This window comes from Dendronephthya gigantea, unplaced genomic scaffold (genome assembly GCF_004324835.1).
Source record: "Dendronephthya gigantea isolate DGI-Jeju-01 unplaced genomic scaffold, DenGig_1.0 000001F, whole genome shotgun sequence".
In the NCBI taxonomy this organism is placed as follows: domain Eukaryota; kingdom Metazoa; phylum Cnidaria; class Anthozoa; order Malacalcyonacea; family Nephtheidae; genus Dendronephthya; species Dendronephthya gigantea.
Genome location: NW_021163011.1, coordinates 606098 through 624004, shown reverse-complemented (window position 1 = coordinate 624004; position 17907 = coordinate 606098). Strand labels below are relative to the sequence as shown.

The following is a 17907-nucleotide window of genomic DNA, read 5'->3' as shown; positions in this document are numbered from 1 at the left end:
TATAAAATAAATTAAATAAATATAATGATAGTGAATATTGCTACAAATGGCTATGGTTATTTAATTTACTTTATTTACAGACTTCCAAGTCTAGGATTTTCCGCGTCATATATATTCAAGGCCGAATGGTAATAGCTATAGAGATCGTTTTTGAATCGACAAAAGCTTATGTTCTTCGTTGTCAGCCCTTTTGGAAATTGAAAGAACATGCAATACACTCGCGCACCTAGAAAAGAATGACTTCTGGAATGTTACATTCTTATCCCGATCGACCTCGAGTTTCTTGGGATGTACGATCCTTGTCATCCTCGTTGTTTGATACTTTTGATCTCTTTTGCCTTTTAGTGGAACAGCTTATTATGGTTCCTTAGTTCCTTTTTCTCATGCATATTCCTTATTAATTTATATGCATACTAGAAATACATTCATGCAATGATGCAAAATCTTCTCACCTGAAGCAATAAACATATATTTCCATCACTGAAATTCAATAATATTCGTTTCTGTTGAATGATCGAAGTCGTATAAGTAGAATCCTTTATAAAGTAGACTCTCGAGTTAAAGGGACAAATTAAAATTTAAGAGAAAATGGTAGTTAACTCGGTAGTTTTATCAGAATGTTTCAACATATGCAAGTAAATTCACAGCTATAAATATAATTGCACACCAAGTCTTATTAAATAACTCTACTTCTCTTGCTCTCCCAAAAACTGCTCTCAAAATCTTTATGAATATGGTTAAGAAATGAAGTAAATCAAGAACATTTAAAAGTTTGTTTATATCTTGGACTGGTGCACAGTCAGCACAGAGTACAAGCATGCACACGAAGACACAGTTTCTTATTTTACTCAAACCTTTTTCCAAGGATTTTATATGAGAGAAAAATATTCGGCTGAGGAACAAGAACCTCCGCTTTAAAATTCGGGAGAAGTTCGCCATCATCAACAGACCATCCGAACTTGCGGTGAAATGCTGCATTTTTCTATTTAACTTAATCTTTTTCGACGAGTTTATATGAAAAAATATTTTCAAATAGAAAAACATCCCTTAAACATCCCTAGGCAGAGTTCTTGTGGAGAAAGGCTAGAGTTTTAAATTTCTGTTTTAAATGCAATGAGAGAAATTCCAGCATGGTTTTACATGTTACTAATGGTTACAGTTGTTGTATTTTAAATGAAATCAAGCCTGTCGAGTCTAAAAACTAAACATAATATAAACAGGGAAAGTGTAATTATTTCTTTGTTTTCATCATAACAAATTGTAATGTTACTTATTGTGCCAAATCAGGTTTCCTCGATTGCGTGTGCAACATAATGATATTCCAATTTTTTTTTTCATTTTTTGTTTCCTCTTTCCTATTATCTTTATCACGGGTTCGGCACCCATATAGGCAAAATATGTAGCTACTCTCCCCTGAGGAAAGCCCTAGCTAGGTCGAAAAATTAAAAGGTTTTTTGTCATCTTCAGGCAGTTGTTATACCACATTTGACGCGAAGTTGTTTGAAGACGCTGCCAGGCTACATTGTAATTAGGCTACATTCGAGTGTTATTTGACTTCACGCGCGAGATTAACTCTTCGTGTTTATTTAATTTTTTTATAAAACAACAAGTTGCGATTAGACATATCACAAATCCATTTCCTATGAATCTGAAAAATAATCACCTATCGGGAAGGACACAAAACGCTACTATAGCTACGTCACTGAACCTCAGTTAAAGGTTTTACTAAAATAACACGAAAATGTTGATAAAAGCAGTTCTTCATCAAACTCCACGCATGCGCACGCATATCCCAAGTGGTGGAACTGCAAATTAGAAAATAATTTACATATGAACTTTTAAGTTTGAGTCATTCACTTTTAAGTTTGAGCTTGTAATCTATAGGGATGTGATAACTGTGTAACTAGACTAGTTTTCGGTCACTTAGTTAACAGTTTTTGGTCATATAGACATACAGTCATTTAGTACGCACATGCAACGATGCACAACTCCCAAGGAGGACGTACCAGTTATACTACACGAATTACTAACCTTATTGAAATAAAAAATCTACAGTTCGCAGCATTTGAATTCCTCGATACAATACAGGAGGTCGCAAGTGGACCTGTATAGACCAGTTATATAATGACCAGGTTTTGAGCACGACACCATCCCCTGCCTATTGTAGTCGAATTTAGTCCAAACGTTCTCATTGTAGCAGGACTTGTAGGAATTCGGCGCCCCTCTGGGCTTGCAACACCACGCTTTCTCAATATTGTGCAAATTTTGTCCTCGTGAACGAGACAGGCCTGACAAATAGTACCCGGTTTTACACAAGTTCCATGTGTTTTTTCTATATTTATTCAAAAAAAAAGGAATAGTTTTCATGACGCAGTGAAATTTCAGTAGTGAAAAAATCAAAACACAGACAGTAGGTAATAACTAAATGAAGTAAAACCATGTTTGAAGGTTTCCTGTTTCCTGTTCGAAGGTAAACTGAACACTGACTTTCTTACCTTGAATTAGCTAGCTAGCTTATATATGATCTACGGTTATTGGTTAAAGAGAAAAGTAATGCCAGTAACCTGAGTTTTAGATTATAAAGGCTGTGCAAAATTTTTATGCAAGGAAGGATTTTTGTTCCCTAACGATGATTGTTGTGACATTACAAAGTCGAATAGATCTAGGATAAGCGGTGCTTTCTATGAATTCCACGAATTCTAGTGCATAGTTTTAGTAAAAATAAAAAAGAAAGAATGGGATGATAAAAGGAAATGAAATAAACTATGTGTTCGGAAGAGTTTCTATATGATGAAATTAACCTGAATATAGACGGAACAGTTTGATAAGATCCTGAATGTATTGAACAAAACGAGCATGCAAACTTCAGTCTGATATATTAGGATCGAATAGGTAGACTTATACGCTATAACCTAGTAAGCCAAAGTTACCTATCAAAACTTATGGTCCAATCCACCACCAAACATTCACTATTCATATACTTGTAACCTTCACAGCACTTGGCTCTTTCCAGATGTGATATGAAATCATTGAACGAAAATGCTGATTTGCTTCGGTAAAAGCCATCAATATAAGGAAATTTGCGATCACATTTTGACCATCCAGCTCTGTCAAAACTTCTCACCCAGTTTGCATTTGTGCATGAGCCAGTAGCTACAACAGTTGCAGAAAACGGTTTTAACAGTACATCAGAAACTAATGAGAAAGAGTCGGCATGGCTACGAGGCAATCGGTATGATAAATTGGTACGGATTTAGGCCACGAATCTCAATAATTAGGCTTCAAACTTTGTGAGAAAAAACTTTAACTAAAAATACATGCATGCAGCAACCCCTCGCCATTTTAAACAAAGCAAAATATTTCCTTTATAAACTCTTCCCAGTGTTTATATTGATTCTATTTGATCCCACATTTCATATTGTGTTTTGGAAACATTTTTTAAAACAAAATAGTTTGCAAAATGACAGTTAAATTGCGGACGTTTTTCACTGAAACACAAACGTTTTGTCTCAGGCAATCAGCAAGTTGCTAATTACCAGTATCCACTCGTTAAGTACCATGACCATTGAACGTCTATGGTCCATGAGATAAAATTTGGGCAACTTTTAACTGTTAGGAAAATTTAACTGTTTAAAGTTATTCAATAGTTTTCTCTTTGATAAAGACATTTACTTCATTAATTGTACGCAGTATAATAAATGTTTTGCCGAAATGCTTGCACAAAATAGCGGGAAAGTTATTGTTGCATACAAACTAGACAGCCCTGTAGAAACTTAAACAGGTCCAGAAAGGTAAACGAAAATACAGCTAAAGTGCAAAATGATGGATAAATGGCTAAATGCAAAATGATGGATAAAAGTCTAGCAGGACGGTATTTTGACAATCAATACAATCATCTATGTAATGAGTATTTCGTCCTAAAAGATCTCGACGATATGCTCTATAAAAATTGTACGATTTTATCTTTCTAATAAAAAAAATATCGTGCGATTTTGCTGGTGCAATTAAAGAGTGATGTGTTTAAAAGTTTATTACCTCGCCTTTCACAAGTTTTTCCAAAGAATCCGTAAGAACATTTGCATGAAAACGTGAACTTTTCCAAGTCACTTTGACATCTTCCACCGTTTTTACATGGACTACTTTTGCAAGGATCGACTAAGAATTATAAATACGCCAACATTCAACAACCATAGAATTTGTCACATAAATACAGGTGTATAACGTACAGAAAGTAATCTCCCCCCAAAAAAGTAAGTGACAGGAGAGAAAAACAACAAACTAAATGACAGGAGAGAAAAACAGGAAGGAAATCACAAATGACATTTTTATATAATTTTATAACAAGTAACTAAAAAGTAACCAACCTTTTAACTGACACATCTGGCCTTCGTAGTGTTCTGTACATTCACATTTGAAACCATCATCTGAATCGACGCACTTCCCGCCGTTTGCACAGGGAGAAGAGTCGCATGGGTTGACTGCATGTAATTAAAGGAATATGGTTGCTACTCAATTTTATATATTCCAGCTTTTCATCTCTTTGGGGTTCTCAACCCGGAATTATTTTCGTTGCTACTCGGTTGTTGTCGATGGGATGGATTTATGCGTAAGTTTTATCACGAATATAACCATGCACCGTTCCTTCAATAATTTAACTAAGGAAATTCAAATTATAACGAAAAAGTTGTTTTCTAATACATCCTTTTTTTGCTCTAAACACACAAAAGACCATGCAATAAAGGAGAGAGTAAAATTGTGCGACTTTACGTTTTTGTATAATTTCATTATACGTATGACCAAGTTATTATAGACAAAATATTCGTACCTTTCACTTCACATGTTTCCCCTTCAAATCCTTTCGAACATTTGCAAAGGAACGTGGAGTATTTCATGTCGCTCAAACATTTCCCTTCGTTCTTACACGGAGTACTGCTGCAGGGATCAACTGTAAAAAGTTTGATTTAGCTAATTGAATGCCTGACCATTGTCGAGTAATTTTGAATTACTATAGCTATATCCGCAGTGTTTTGCCTTGTGTGTATAATTATAACAGTTAGAACAGTTTAAAAGATACAATTGGAATGAACTGAGAGATTTGAGACAATCATTCCTCGTTTGATCTACTTTGTTATAGATATGGAATACATCCCTTTCCGTATACATACTAACTGATTATCGAGTGAGCGTGAAATGTGTACTGTGAGATATCAGACAGAGGCTTTTTAGTATGGCTTTTTTAGATACTGGTTCAGATACGGAATATACATACCACGGTTAGGGTATGGGTTTAGGGACCACTCGTCAACCAATCAGAATGGAGGATTTTGAAAACCCATATAATAAACTCTGAATACGCTTCTTTGTAACATGATATTGTTTGCGGTTGTCTCTAAGATGTCCAACAACATATGTAAACTCCAAATTAATGTGACATACCTATTGATTGACAAGTATCGCCTTCGAAGTGTGCTGTACATTCACACTTGAAATTGACTCCATTTTTCACACAATTTCCACCATTTTTACAAGGAGAAGACTCGCATGGATCGACTATAAAAATAATTATATTGGATTTAGTATATACAACACTGTTGGACGTACAGTATACTAATGAATACTGAAGGATAACTGCTCTGACATGTGGCGGTAATTTACGTAAAAAAGCAGTGCAACAATGCTCTGTGAAATCAGGTTGGTGAAATTACGATTATTTAAAAACTCGTTCTGTCAGTATACATCAGAATACATCTCCTTTGATGAATATTTTTTCGTCAAAGCAGCAAAATTATTGGTTGTTTTTAGCACTTTTTTAGTTGTTTTGACCAATTGGAAGAATGAATGATTAGCTAGTGACCAATTTACAGTTTGAAGAGCAATTTCGTTTCTTAATTATCGTTTCCGTTTCTTAAGAGTTCACTGAATTCTGGTAAATAGTACATCAAAATATCATAATTTAGCTCCCGAAATTCATATTTTGTATGCTTGCTAAATGATGATTTGCTAGTTGTAAATACTAAACTGTTTTTTAATACCTATGGGAATTATTTTTAATACCTATGGAATGCGATTAATTCTTAAATTGAGTATTTGCCATTGATTACAGCAGGTGTAAAATTATTGAACTTTACTGTACTTCTCTCGACCAATCAGCATCTCATAATTTTATCATGTAATAATAAATGCTTAATATCGCACTCCTACAGTCGGATGAAATTGCAGTATTTATCACTGCTCACAGGGGTGTTTTTCTTCATTTTTTTTCATCTAATATGGTTGATATGGCATCTACGAAGGGCATATAAGATTCCGTTTTACCCATTTTTACCTTTCTTTTCACATGTGTCTCCTTTATATTCCGTGGGGCATTTGCAGAAGTACGTGAAGTCGTGCAGGTTACTAAGACACTGTCCTCCATTTTCACATTGACTGTCCTTGCATGGATCAACTAAAAGGATACAGACTTCGATCAATTTGAATTCTCTAGCCTTTGCAAAAATATTCCACTAAAACTTATATATTGAATCAGTTACGGAAGGTGGGAGGGGGGGGGGGCTTGGCTAATATCACTGAGTCTCAAATATCGTATAATATAGGCGAAAACAAGAGATTTTCAAAATCTGATATAGAAACATTGTTAAAACAACTTTATTCTTCGTGTTATTCCCTGGCAAAATGTATGAATTATTCATATTTTAAACGAAGCTGCTTCCCCTGCAGTGTTCTGTAATATGTTCAAAAGCTATAATATATAATCTCCAAAATTACGAATCAGAATTTAGCGCACACAGTTTATGAATCTCGTGTTTGTGCATAAAAATCCATTCGAAGGGTTGGCACCGTAAAATGGTTTGGGGAGGATGTATAATCAGGGGGCCCCTTCTTAAATAAAGAGGTTAAGATACCCCGGTTTCGGTGTACGGGTACGGGTAGACATATTTTACTCATTGGAACTTCTTGTTGTTTGCACGTTTCGTGATACAAGTCATGCCTACCTCAAGAGGCTAAAGTCTACTGGGAATAAATTGTCGAGGTAATCGAGAAAAAGTTGAAAAACAATGATGGAAATTCGGTGAACAAAATAAGGCTACCCGTACCCGTATACCGGAACCGGGGAATCTTAACCTCTCTAATAACCAACCTCGTTTCCAGGGCCTTTTTGTGGGGGTTGGAGGTGGGAGGAGAGAAGAGAAAAGGCCCTGGCATCAGCAGTTCAAAATACCCACATTTCGTGAGTATTTCGAATAAGCATAAATTAACAGAATCAAAGTACAGAATCGAGGCTGTTGGAGTCTTTATGCCATTTAGCGCACCCTTTGATCGCACCCCTATTTATTTACTCGGTTAGGAATAATTAAAAAATATTCCGCTAATTACACATAAATTAGAAAGGGTCATTTAACTAATCAGAAGACAGGGGCGGCTGGCCGATCCCAGGGCCTTTTACCCCAACCCAGAATAAAGGTAAAATGCCCTGGGAACGAGGTTGTCTAATAACTACTTCAGCCGGGGGCCCATAGTAGGAGATTTACGACTGGCCACTGAGTTCGCTCGATCTGATAAAACAATAAGAGAACACAAAGATGCTTGCAATTAATCCTAGAAATCCTGCGTTTACACCAAACCAAAAAAGTACCAACCTATTGACTCGCAAGTATCGCCTTCATAATGCTCTGTGCAATTACACTGAAAATCATTTCCCTTATTTTTACATCTCCCACCGTTTTTACAAGGCGAAGACTCGCACGGATTTGCTGAAGCAAAGGTGAAAAACATATTAATAGTCAGAATTAGCAATCATTAAATTTGTTGATGAAAAAATCTCAATCCGTAAATTCTACTGTATTGTTACCTGTCTCCTCACAATGTTCTCCTTTATACCCTTCAGAACATTTGCATGTGAAAGAAAAATCTTCCAAGTTGCTCAAGCATTGTCCTCCGTTCTTACAAGACTCACTTTTGCATGGATCAACTATAATAGTTTTTTATTTAAACTTTTTAATCTTTTTGACAAATATCCCTTGTCTCTGTATTTAGAGGGATCATTGCACAACACAATTACACGCCAATGCAACATATTCTACAAACCTATTGATTCACAAGTATCCCCTTCGTAATTCTCAGTGCATTCACACTGAAAATCGTTTCCCTTGTTTTCACATTTTCCACCATTTTTGCAAGGAGTAGACTCGCATGGGTTATCTGTGGAAATTTAGAATAGAATTCAAGTATTATATAGCAGGTTTTTCCTGCTGACATACTTTATTTCAATTTCGAAAGATAAATATGGCATATAAATGCCGTTGAGGTGAAATATCAAATCAGTGAGATCACAGACTCCTACAGCCGCTTAAGATCATCTGAGTTTTTTAACCGCGCATATACACTTGTTATTATATGGCTTTTCAAAATCTTTTATTCCGATTGGTTGACGAGCAGTCCGTAAAAACCCATATTCGGACCGTGATCAGTATATTCTGTATCTGGACCTGTATACCGGTTGTCTGATTTTTAGCCATATAATAAACCGATTATTGACCTCGTTTGTTTGGTCCATGCTGTGAAATATCAGTCCGAGGTTTTTTCCATGCCTTGGTCTGATATTTCACAGTACAGATCACACGCTCGTAATTCTCAGTGCATTCACACTGAAAATCGTTTCCCTTGTTTTCACATTTTCCACTATTCTTGCAAGGATCGTTCGCTGTTGGAATAGATTTTAGATTTGAACATTTATAGCTTTGTTAATGGCCATCTTTTATTCGTAATTCAAATGAACATGCAAATCCCAGCTATACCTCTTTCTTCACATTTCACTCCTTCGTATCCTTCAGAGCACTTGCACGAGAAAGTGAAGTTTTCGAAGTTACTTAAACATTCTCCTCCATTTTCACATGGACTACTCTTACATGGATCGGCTAAAAGACAAAGAGTGTGAAATTAATCAACAGTGTGTTAAATACATTGAACGTCATGGTTCCTATCCACACTGAGGGTCGGATTTTGTATCTGTTCTCTGTAGTATGTTAATATACGCCTGGCATGCAAATGGACATGCCGATATAAATTCTTTGAGGATCTTTGATACAAGACTCGTGTTTTATGACCATTATACTTACAAAAACTGTTTGCCTCGACGCCCCTATACTTATATATATAGCTATATAGACATGTGCACATGCAACACGTTCCTTTCCCAGAGGTAGATTGCGCAATTAGTAGCATAAGAGTGATCCCCTACTGTCTGGAAATTTTTTTGAAAATGCACATTTCAACGTAATATAAGCATGTACGTGTTTGGCAAAAATTCAGCAGTTGGGGCGTATAAAATTTTGCCAGAGTATCTAGTTGCTATTTGATCTTTTTGTCTGAAAATTCTAAATAATATAAACAATACTAAAATTTATATATTTTCGCTCATTCCAAGAATGACTTTACTCTTACTACTGGGAGTGATATTCATACAATGATCGCCACTTCTCTAAACGTTCGACCATGAAAAACTTATCACTAAATCAAACCACCTGTTGTAGAGTGAATTATTTTGGTAAATGTTTTTTTTATAAATGGATGGAATTTTTCATATTAATAGATGCTCAAATTTCCTGTCCCAATGTTTATCTTACAATTTTCAAAAAATACAGAAAGCTATCTTTTCGCATATCTTATAGGCTATAAATTTTCATATAAAATTTCTTTATGGAACGTCAATCACGAACAACATGGTTCATGCATCAAAACAGTCAATGTCAATTAGTAATGTCGTTGACAATCATAAAATTGATAATTACAAACCTTTGCATTGACAAGTATCTCCTTCATAGTTACTTGAACATTTACACTGAAAATTCTGTCCAACGGCAGAACATTGTCCAGAATTTTCACAAGGCGAAGGATCGCATGGATCAACTATAAAAACATTTAAAACAGTTGAATTCTCATAATTTTGGGCCATAACTCCTTCACCTCGATGGTATTTTAGGTGTATATTCAAATACCAGGTTCTTTCACAAAAAAATACGCCATGAGGGCATATCGTTTATCAACATGTTAAACATATAAATCCTGCTAAAATTAATATTATCTTTATCTGGCAGCATAAATTTCTGGAATTTTTTCAAAAAACGATTTCTAAAAAATATACAACGTTGTTATACCTTCCTCTGCGCAAGCGCTTCCTTCAAATCCCTTTGGACACTGGCAATAGAACTCTTCTTTTTCGTAGTCGCTAAAACACTTCCCATCATTCTGACATGGAGAATTTTTGCAAGGGTCCACTAGGCAAGAAATAAATAACTTTCTTTGAGATTGAAGTAATTTCTGATGTGATGGACGCTTTAGCGGCTGTGTACACTTCAAGAAATATACATCCACAATCTAAGACGTTTATTAATTACCTATTTTCGTGCCACAATCGGTTCCCTTGTATCCTTCTAGGCAGTTGCACTTGTATGCCTCGCCGTCATTTTCACACTTTCCTCCGTTTTTACATGGCGAACTTTCACATGGAAGAACTATTTACGAGTAATGTATACGAGTAATGTTACTCTAGAATAAGCTTCGAAGAAGAAAAGGAACTGAAACAATAGAATTCTTTAAGTTTTGAACGAATATCATCAACGAAAAGTATATCGCCTACTGTCGCAAGTATTGTGTTATTATTTCTATTGTCCAAATATAATAGCACAAACTACAAATGAGTTTGTCGTCAATCGCTTAGACATACGACGATACGATTACATAGCATTATATTGTAATGATGAATACGGTCGGGAAAACCCGTGACTGTTACCAACCTCGAAAGCCAGGCTATTTTACCTACGCCTGTTATAGATGTGACTTTTAATCGGGGCGGTTTTATACTGTAACACTAACCTTTTTCTGAACAGGTTTTGCCTCTATACCCCGTTCGGCAATCACAGGTAAAATGCGATTTATCGCTTCGACACACGCCGTTGTTTTCGCATGGGTTTTTAAAACACGGCTCCGCTAAGAAGGAAGAGAAAAAGTGTTATTATCATGTCTCGTGACACGACTGGATACTTGGTTCTATATTAGGTGGATCAACTGGCCTATACACGACGCTCAAAAATAGGGCTTAATCGCGCCAGAATCTTTCCATATAACAAAGCATTGACGGCGGAAGATAGTGGGCATGGGAGGGTTAATATTCGTATATTAATGTTAGCAGACGGAAAAAGAAGTCAATTTCAAAAGGAACTAATAATGCTGAACATCAGTATATTTATATTAACCTTCTCCTCCCCCCCCCCCCCCCCCTTATAACGATTTTTCGTCGTCTGATGCTTCGTGTTACGATAAATGAATTTATGAAATCATGTAAATTCAGAAGTTATATACAACTATAATACAGAGAAACAAATAACTTTTAACGTTTGTAATAAATAGTTTAATATGTCGGCCTCAAAATGGCATGCTTCGTACATGCATGCACTAGAAATATATTCGATATAATACATGTCAATGCATGGGTTATATAGCCAACACATTAAAATTTTCCTGACAATCAGTCATACATACAAAAACCTCCTGATTTCAAGGATCAAATAACCATACCATACGATCGGCAGTTTCCTCTTGGTTCCCTATTAAAGTATTGGACAGACGATTTCGTGCCACACCATGCGTTCGAGTCCCAAACCATTGTACACGCGTGGTAAGTATATCCCCCGTACGTGAATGGGAACACGCAGCATTCGTCATTTGTAGTTTTAATTTGGCAAGCTAATAAGGAAACAATAGCACGATATAACTGGCTGCCAGAACCACACTTTTCAAATAAAATCTGTCTGTCAAATGCTAAAATTATTTTATGATTGCATGTCAATGATAGAGAGTATCAGTGCATATTGTAATTTACGCAAATTTTGTGCATCTTATACATCACGAATGCACTAAAGAAACTCTTCAAGAAAATGTTCGTTTTGCCATTTTGTCTACCGCTATATTTCGCTATCTCTTATAAGAAGACTTACTTTCGTATTTGCATGTACCAGATTTTTTATCTGCGTCGTAATTCGAAGTCAGCGAACACCATGGTTTGATACTGTCTTTGAACGTGCAAAAGTTATAGGTTTCACCTTTGTAAGTAAATGGAAATACGCAGCAGTCACCGTCCTCCGTTTTGATAGAACATTCTGAAAAAAATGAAAAAATATATGGGTTATAATGTGAACTGGCATGAGTGGGAATTGAGTGTACATAGTTTTTATTCTATGAGGCAGCTAATACAGGCCCCTAACTCTATGATCGCTTATATATTTTATATTTTATATTAATTATGTTAAGTTAAGTTATATTAATTATGTTAGTTTTATATTATCTTATATTAAGTTAATATAACAGAAATTAGCATTGACAGAAATTGAAGAAACATCGAAACAAGAACGAATCTAGCTAATGAATCCATTCAGTACCCAGTCGCTTTTTTCTCTAAGAAAAGAATAGAGTGCTTCATGCATGAGGGGTTGCGGGCTTTCAGTACAAACATGTTGGTTGTGTGTCATGCGATGTCAGGGCAGATTATGGCAATTTTGTCATGTATTAGTGTAATACCTTAATTTTTAAGGGCTTAAATGTTAATGCATGCAGCTAACTAAAAAAGGCCCCAACTCTAAGCGTGCAAAGTTTGTTGGAGGCAGAGGGTTCAAGCCTGCATGGCATGCAAGACTTCCACTGAGAGCTAGAGTATTGATTTACCATTTCGTCATAAGGAATGGCCTGAGTTAAAATCTCTACTATATAGAAATAAGTACACTCATACCGTTCCCACTCATGCATACATCCATAGTATGGGAATGGCAATTAGTATGGATATCACAAACTTATATATACTAATTCTTTAAACAGTTTTAACAAAACTTATTATATACCACTAATAAGAAGTGTACAAACCTGATTTTACTTCGGCGAGAGAGACAGCCAAAACTACCATCGTCATCAAGTATCCTTGCTTCATTTTGACACTAAATCCTTTGAAACAAAGTCTTTATGTTTTATTATTAATGTGAAAACGTTTATCGGTGGAAGTATCAAGTATCCTCGCAAGTATCGACTTCAATGACATTTAAAACCTGAACTAGCTATATCAGCTGTAAATTAAGGGTTTTAAATTCGAGTGAAATAATACACAACTCGAATTCAAGAAAGGTCTACAGTTGTGTGTCAAAAATGTGTCAAGTATATCGACCCTTCGGTAGAAATCGAACCTTGCGACTGAAGTGGTGTGTTGTGTATTTATGATTCGTAATGCCTTCGAATAGGCGAGGGCCGGTAAAACAATTAAGACTTTGTGGCACTGTGCTTTGAAGGCTGGACCATAAATAGGCTGCGTGGACTATAGAATGGCTACGTTCACACTGTGCCGGACGAATTTGGGACCGTGTTCGAATTTCTTTTATTTTGTCATGCATGCATGTGAACGCGTAGGACCATTTTTATCTATTTTTACTGTGCCATCATCTTTACTGGATGAATTCGAGTGCGGTCCCAAATTCTTCTCAGAGTTGCAAAAAGAGTTCAACCTTCCTCCGGTAGGATTTCAAGTTTTGGTTTTTACAAAACAAAATATTTGGTTTTTTGGTACATGCATGTGATCAATTAGAGTGTTCAACTTTGAACCTTCCTCACAAACTTCATTCAAAGCAAACCTTACTCCGGGTGGCACCCGCGTACCCGCAGCTTTTTTGCAACTCTGATTCTTCTGGTACCATCTGAAGGTAACCTGAGCCGTAATGTTACAATATCGTCTGCATTCAGTGTTAGCTTGCCATGAATAACAAGTATAGTTTAATTTGCACCCCAAAATGGCGTGAAGCCACAATGACGAACTTCGACTTCAGTCAATTGAGAGAGATTAAAAGACGGGTATGTCAAAACAAGTGTTAACACTATACAGATAAGGTTTCTGTCGTTGAAATGGGTATATCATACGTTTAATTAATTCTGTGAGGAAATATTTTGGAAAATAAAACAGTGTGGGTATATAGAGTTTTTCGTGTGCAATTACAGTTTTAAAATAAAAACATTTTTTGTTAATGGCGATAATTATATCATTTATATGAATCATTAAAACAAAGCAAAACAGTGTGGACGTGGTAGCTACTTAATTTTCGCGCGAATTCACTTCATAACATAAGCCACACAGACAGGCAAATAAAGTTTAACCTTTTATCATATTCTTGTTGAATATTTAAGAATAATACATTTTGATTGCTCTGGCACGTTCATAAGGATTTCAAATTTTGAATCCAGACCGATTTCATTTATATGCTTCTGAAGCTGATAATTCGCGTCGCGTTGCTGTATCGCGTGCGGTCTGTGTCGACCCTTCTTCTATAGGCGTAACTTTGCCTGCGAAGCGCCATTTTTTATTGTCTGCTTGCTTTCATGCAGAACTAATGTTAGAAAACAAAGAGAAACTTCGCTACACGCGGAAAATTTTGCCTAGTGGAGAACAAGCTTAAAGTCCGCCCCGCGCACGAGAGCTACCAGCTGAGCTTACGACCTCGCGAGGCAGTTAGATCAGCCCGAAAACCATCCGCACACGTGAGAAACTTGTCCCTCGTGGCGAATTCCTTACGAAAACTATCACTTTGCTGAGCTAACAACCTCGCGAGGTCTTTAGCTCAGCTTATCATTGCTCACGGGTGCGGCGAGCTTAACACTCTTGGCTGATAACCGATACGCTCATAATTACCAACGATGCATGCGAACAACATTAATTTATGCGTAACCAAGCCCATTACTGAGGTTTAGGAATCACTCAAACACTAATAATTACCTTCGCCGCTTCACTGTTAAGTGACTTTGAATTAAAATACATCCTACATCCTAAATAAAACACTGCTTTGAATTAAAATACGTCCGCTACACAGATTAATTCATAAATATCTCAGTGCTTTAAAACGAGACTGCAGTTTTTGACAACACACTTAGGAAATTGCAGAGAAATGGTGTCTAAATCAATGTAATTGTAAGCCAACCGTAGTGGTGATGTGGGCTGACTTGTATTGAGAATTGTTTTCCTTAAGAGCGGAACGGAATTTCCATTAAGAGGCGATAATCAAATGCAAAAATAGCTGCAGCCCGGTTTTGTAGAGCTCTTAAGCCGGTTTTCCACTAGCGATATTTTTCGCGCGTAGCGACATTTTACTTTTGTTTCAGAGCTCTCAACTGCAACCATCTGGAACAAATTGCTCAAATAACAAAGGAATAATGTCGCTTCGCGCGAAAAATATCGCTAGTGGAAAACCGGCTTTAACCGGATATTGCGGATAGCGGTTAAATCGTAGTGAACTCAAATGGCGATTGTGATTGGCCAACTATGTCACAGACAACTATAGGTGCTACCAATATTGCGACCATTGAACTGCGCATATAATTGATTGGATGTAGTAGAATTATAACGTTATCGATATTCGATAAAAGTATGATAGGAAATGAATTATTTGTGTACTTAACATTTTATTTCATTTTCATTTTACCACTAGGTTGTACATTATTAACATCAAGATCAATGCCAGCAGACAGCATACGTTTGGGAATTTTGGGTAACAAGCTAAGGAGTTATGCTGTATGTAATTACTGCGTGGGGGTCACTTAACTTGTATGTAAATTGCAATTGAGGGGAAAAAATTATCAGTGTATGTTTTTGGACATAAAATTATAATTGGTTACATATATCATGCATCCAATAGTAAAGTTAAGGCGCTCTTACACAATCAAGTCCTCTTACCGGATAAGTTTTGAAATGTATTTGATTATGCGCTTTGCATGTGCAACTTTATTTTGCTGTGGTTGAATGCACATACATGCAAATGCGAAAAAAAGTTGTAATAGGTTGTAATAGATCCCGAGAGATTTTACTAGATAAATTTGTTCGTGTTATGTTTTTTATTCCTTTCTTTTTCCCTAGTTTTCTTCCAACTTTGGGCATTCTTGGCGCAGTACGCAATCCGAGCGCAATTTCTGAGGGAAATTCTCATGCAAGAATTGCAATTCAACTTGCTAATCTGTACTAGCTATAGTCGTGAATGGTTGACCGGTTCTTAGCACGTTTCATATTTACCAATATTAAAGACAAATTAAATGACTGCAATGCTGCGATGTTACAAGTATTACAATCGCTTCAGTTTCTTTCGGGCGGTTTTTTCAAGTCTCGGGTAGTTTTCTATACTCTCGGGCGGTGTCGGGCGGTTTTTAGCAGGACCGAGTTAACGCCAGAGATTTATTGCCGATATTGGCGTGGCAAAGGCAGCGAACATTTCTCGTATATGCGGTCCTTGTTGTGAGATACCGAATTTGGATGTGAACACGAATATGTAAATATATACCCTCTGAATTAGAAATCTAACGAGTAAAATCTCCGGTCCAAATTTTAAAATTTAGTTTATTGAGTGACATTATAGTGTGATTTTCTGCATGAAGTATATTGGCTATGATAACCGATCAAAATAAACGGATTTATCCTACCATCGTTGAACTAGGATAAAAAGCCCGAGGAATACTTCACATTATTAACACCCAGATATCAAAGTTTGATAAATTTCACACAAAGTTACTCCCGAATTACTGGACGGGCAAACAACTCTAGCACAATTCAAGCTACGTACGATTACCAGTGATCAGGCGTAAGACTTCAAAAATTTAATCCACAGCCGGTTGTAAAAACTTTCCCAACGACAACGTGAACTATAGCTAACTATACGCATGAACGCAATCATATATACTAACATGCCTGTCAACCATCATCCAAACATTTGGATCTTATAACCACATACTACATTTGCACGTCTTAGTTAGGATAAAGTAGAAATAATATCAACATACCTAACACTTATTTCTGTACCACTTTCTCAGGTGACGGGATGAAGCATTTGAGGACAATGTTAGCTTGAATCAACCATATCATATAATAGATTGTCCTGGTCGAGTGATTTTATGACGAACATGCATTCTTAAGCCGGTTTTCCACTTGCGATATTTTTCGCGCGAAGCGACATTATTCCTTTGTATTTGAGCAATTTGTTCCAGATGGCTGCAGTTGAGAGCTCTGAAACAAAAGTAAAATGTCGCTTCGCGCGAAGCGACATTTTCCACTAGCGATATTTTTCGCGCGAAGCGACATTTTACTTTTGTTTCAGAGCTCTCAATTGCAACCATCTGGAACAAATTGCTCATGCAAATACAAAGGAGTAAAGTCGCTTCACGCGAAAAATATCGCCAGTGGAAAACCGGCTTTATTTCGCAAAGGAAGAATGACCCATAAGCGATATTCATATTGAAATGAAGCGTTGAACTGCATGCATGCGCGAACAAACACAGAGAATAGACGTAAAACTCATACAAAGCGACAAACTGGGGTTAACTTTAACTATATGGGTCTATGTAAGGGTAAGGCCTACTGGCCTAGGTTAATCGTTGCATTTTTAATTTTTATAGGGTCGAATACAATTCAAACGATAAATAATGAGATGATAAGATGAGATGATAAGATGAGATGATATATCATCAACCATTTCTTTTAATAGGGTACTCATACTATGCTCCCTATACAGCATCCTAGATATTGTATTATCTTAGTTTTGACCTCCCATAATAATCAAGGAAATCGGACCGTTCAGAAGTGTTTCCAAAGAATCCTTAAGATAGGATATATTAGCGCTTATATATAGCGCTTCAGGCTATATGTGAACGAAGGGACTTTTTCCCCTAAAGGCGGTGTTACACTATGCAACTTTTCTTGCAACTTGCAATGCAATTCTACTTCTGAAGCATCTAATGTTGACGAGTACAAACATTTCTTACGATCTGCTAACGTTTTCTTATACATTTCGAAAACTCGGCTTTACAAATTTTACGTGTCTGAAAATTATAAATGCATTCCAA

General features: G+C 36.3%; 1 protein-coding gene across 2 annotated transcripts; it reads right to left on the bottom strand.

Annotated features, from left to right (window-relative positions):
• Window positions 1-1284: 1284 nt before the first annotated feature.
• Window positions 1285-16938, bottom strand: LOC114528017 (adhesive plaque matrix protein 2-like). 2 transcript variants are annotated; one of them, XM_028549638.1, is made up of 20 exons: window positions 16849-16938; window positions 12913-12990; window positions 11994-12155; window positions 11575-11742; window positions 10873-10986; window positions 10395-10511; window positions 10155-10274; window positions 9793-9906; window positions 8796-8915; window positions 8086-8199; window positions 7850-7969; window positions 7638-7751; window positions 6326-6445; window positions 5437-5550; window positions 4826-4945; window positions 4365-4478; window positions 4036-4155; window positions 2931-3153; window positions 2032-2332; window positions 1285-1805 (listed from the first exon to the last, which is right to left on the bottom strand). In XM_028549638.1, exons 2-19 carry the CDS (start codon window positions 12974-12976, stop codon window positions 2050-2052), a joined length of 2421 nt encoding a protein of 806 aa, XP_028405439.1. In that variant the 5' UTR covers window positions 12977-12990; window positions 16849-16938; the 3' UTR covers window positions 1285-1805; window positions 2032-2049. The 2 variants fall into 2 exon arrangements, with proteins under 2 accessions (XP_028405439.1, XP_028405440.1); XM_028549639.1 differs by lacking the exon at window positions 16849-16938 and adding an exon at window positions 14801-15115.
• Window positions 16939-17907: the final 969 nt, after the last annotated feature.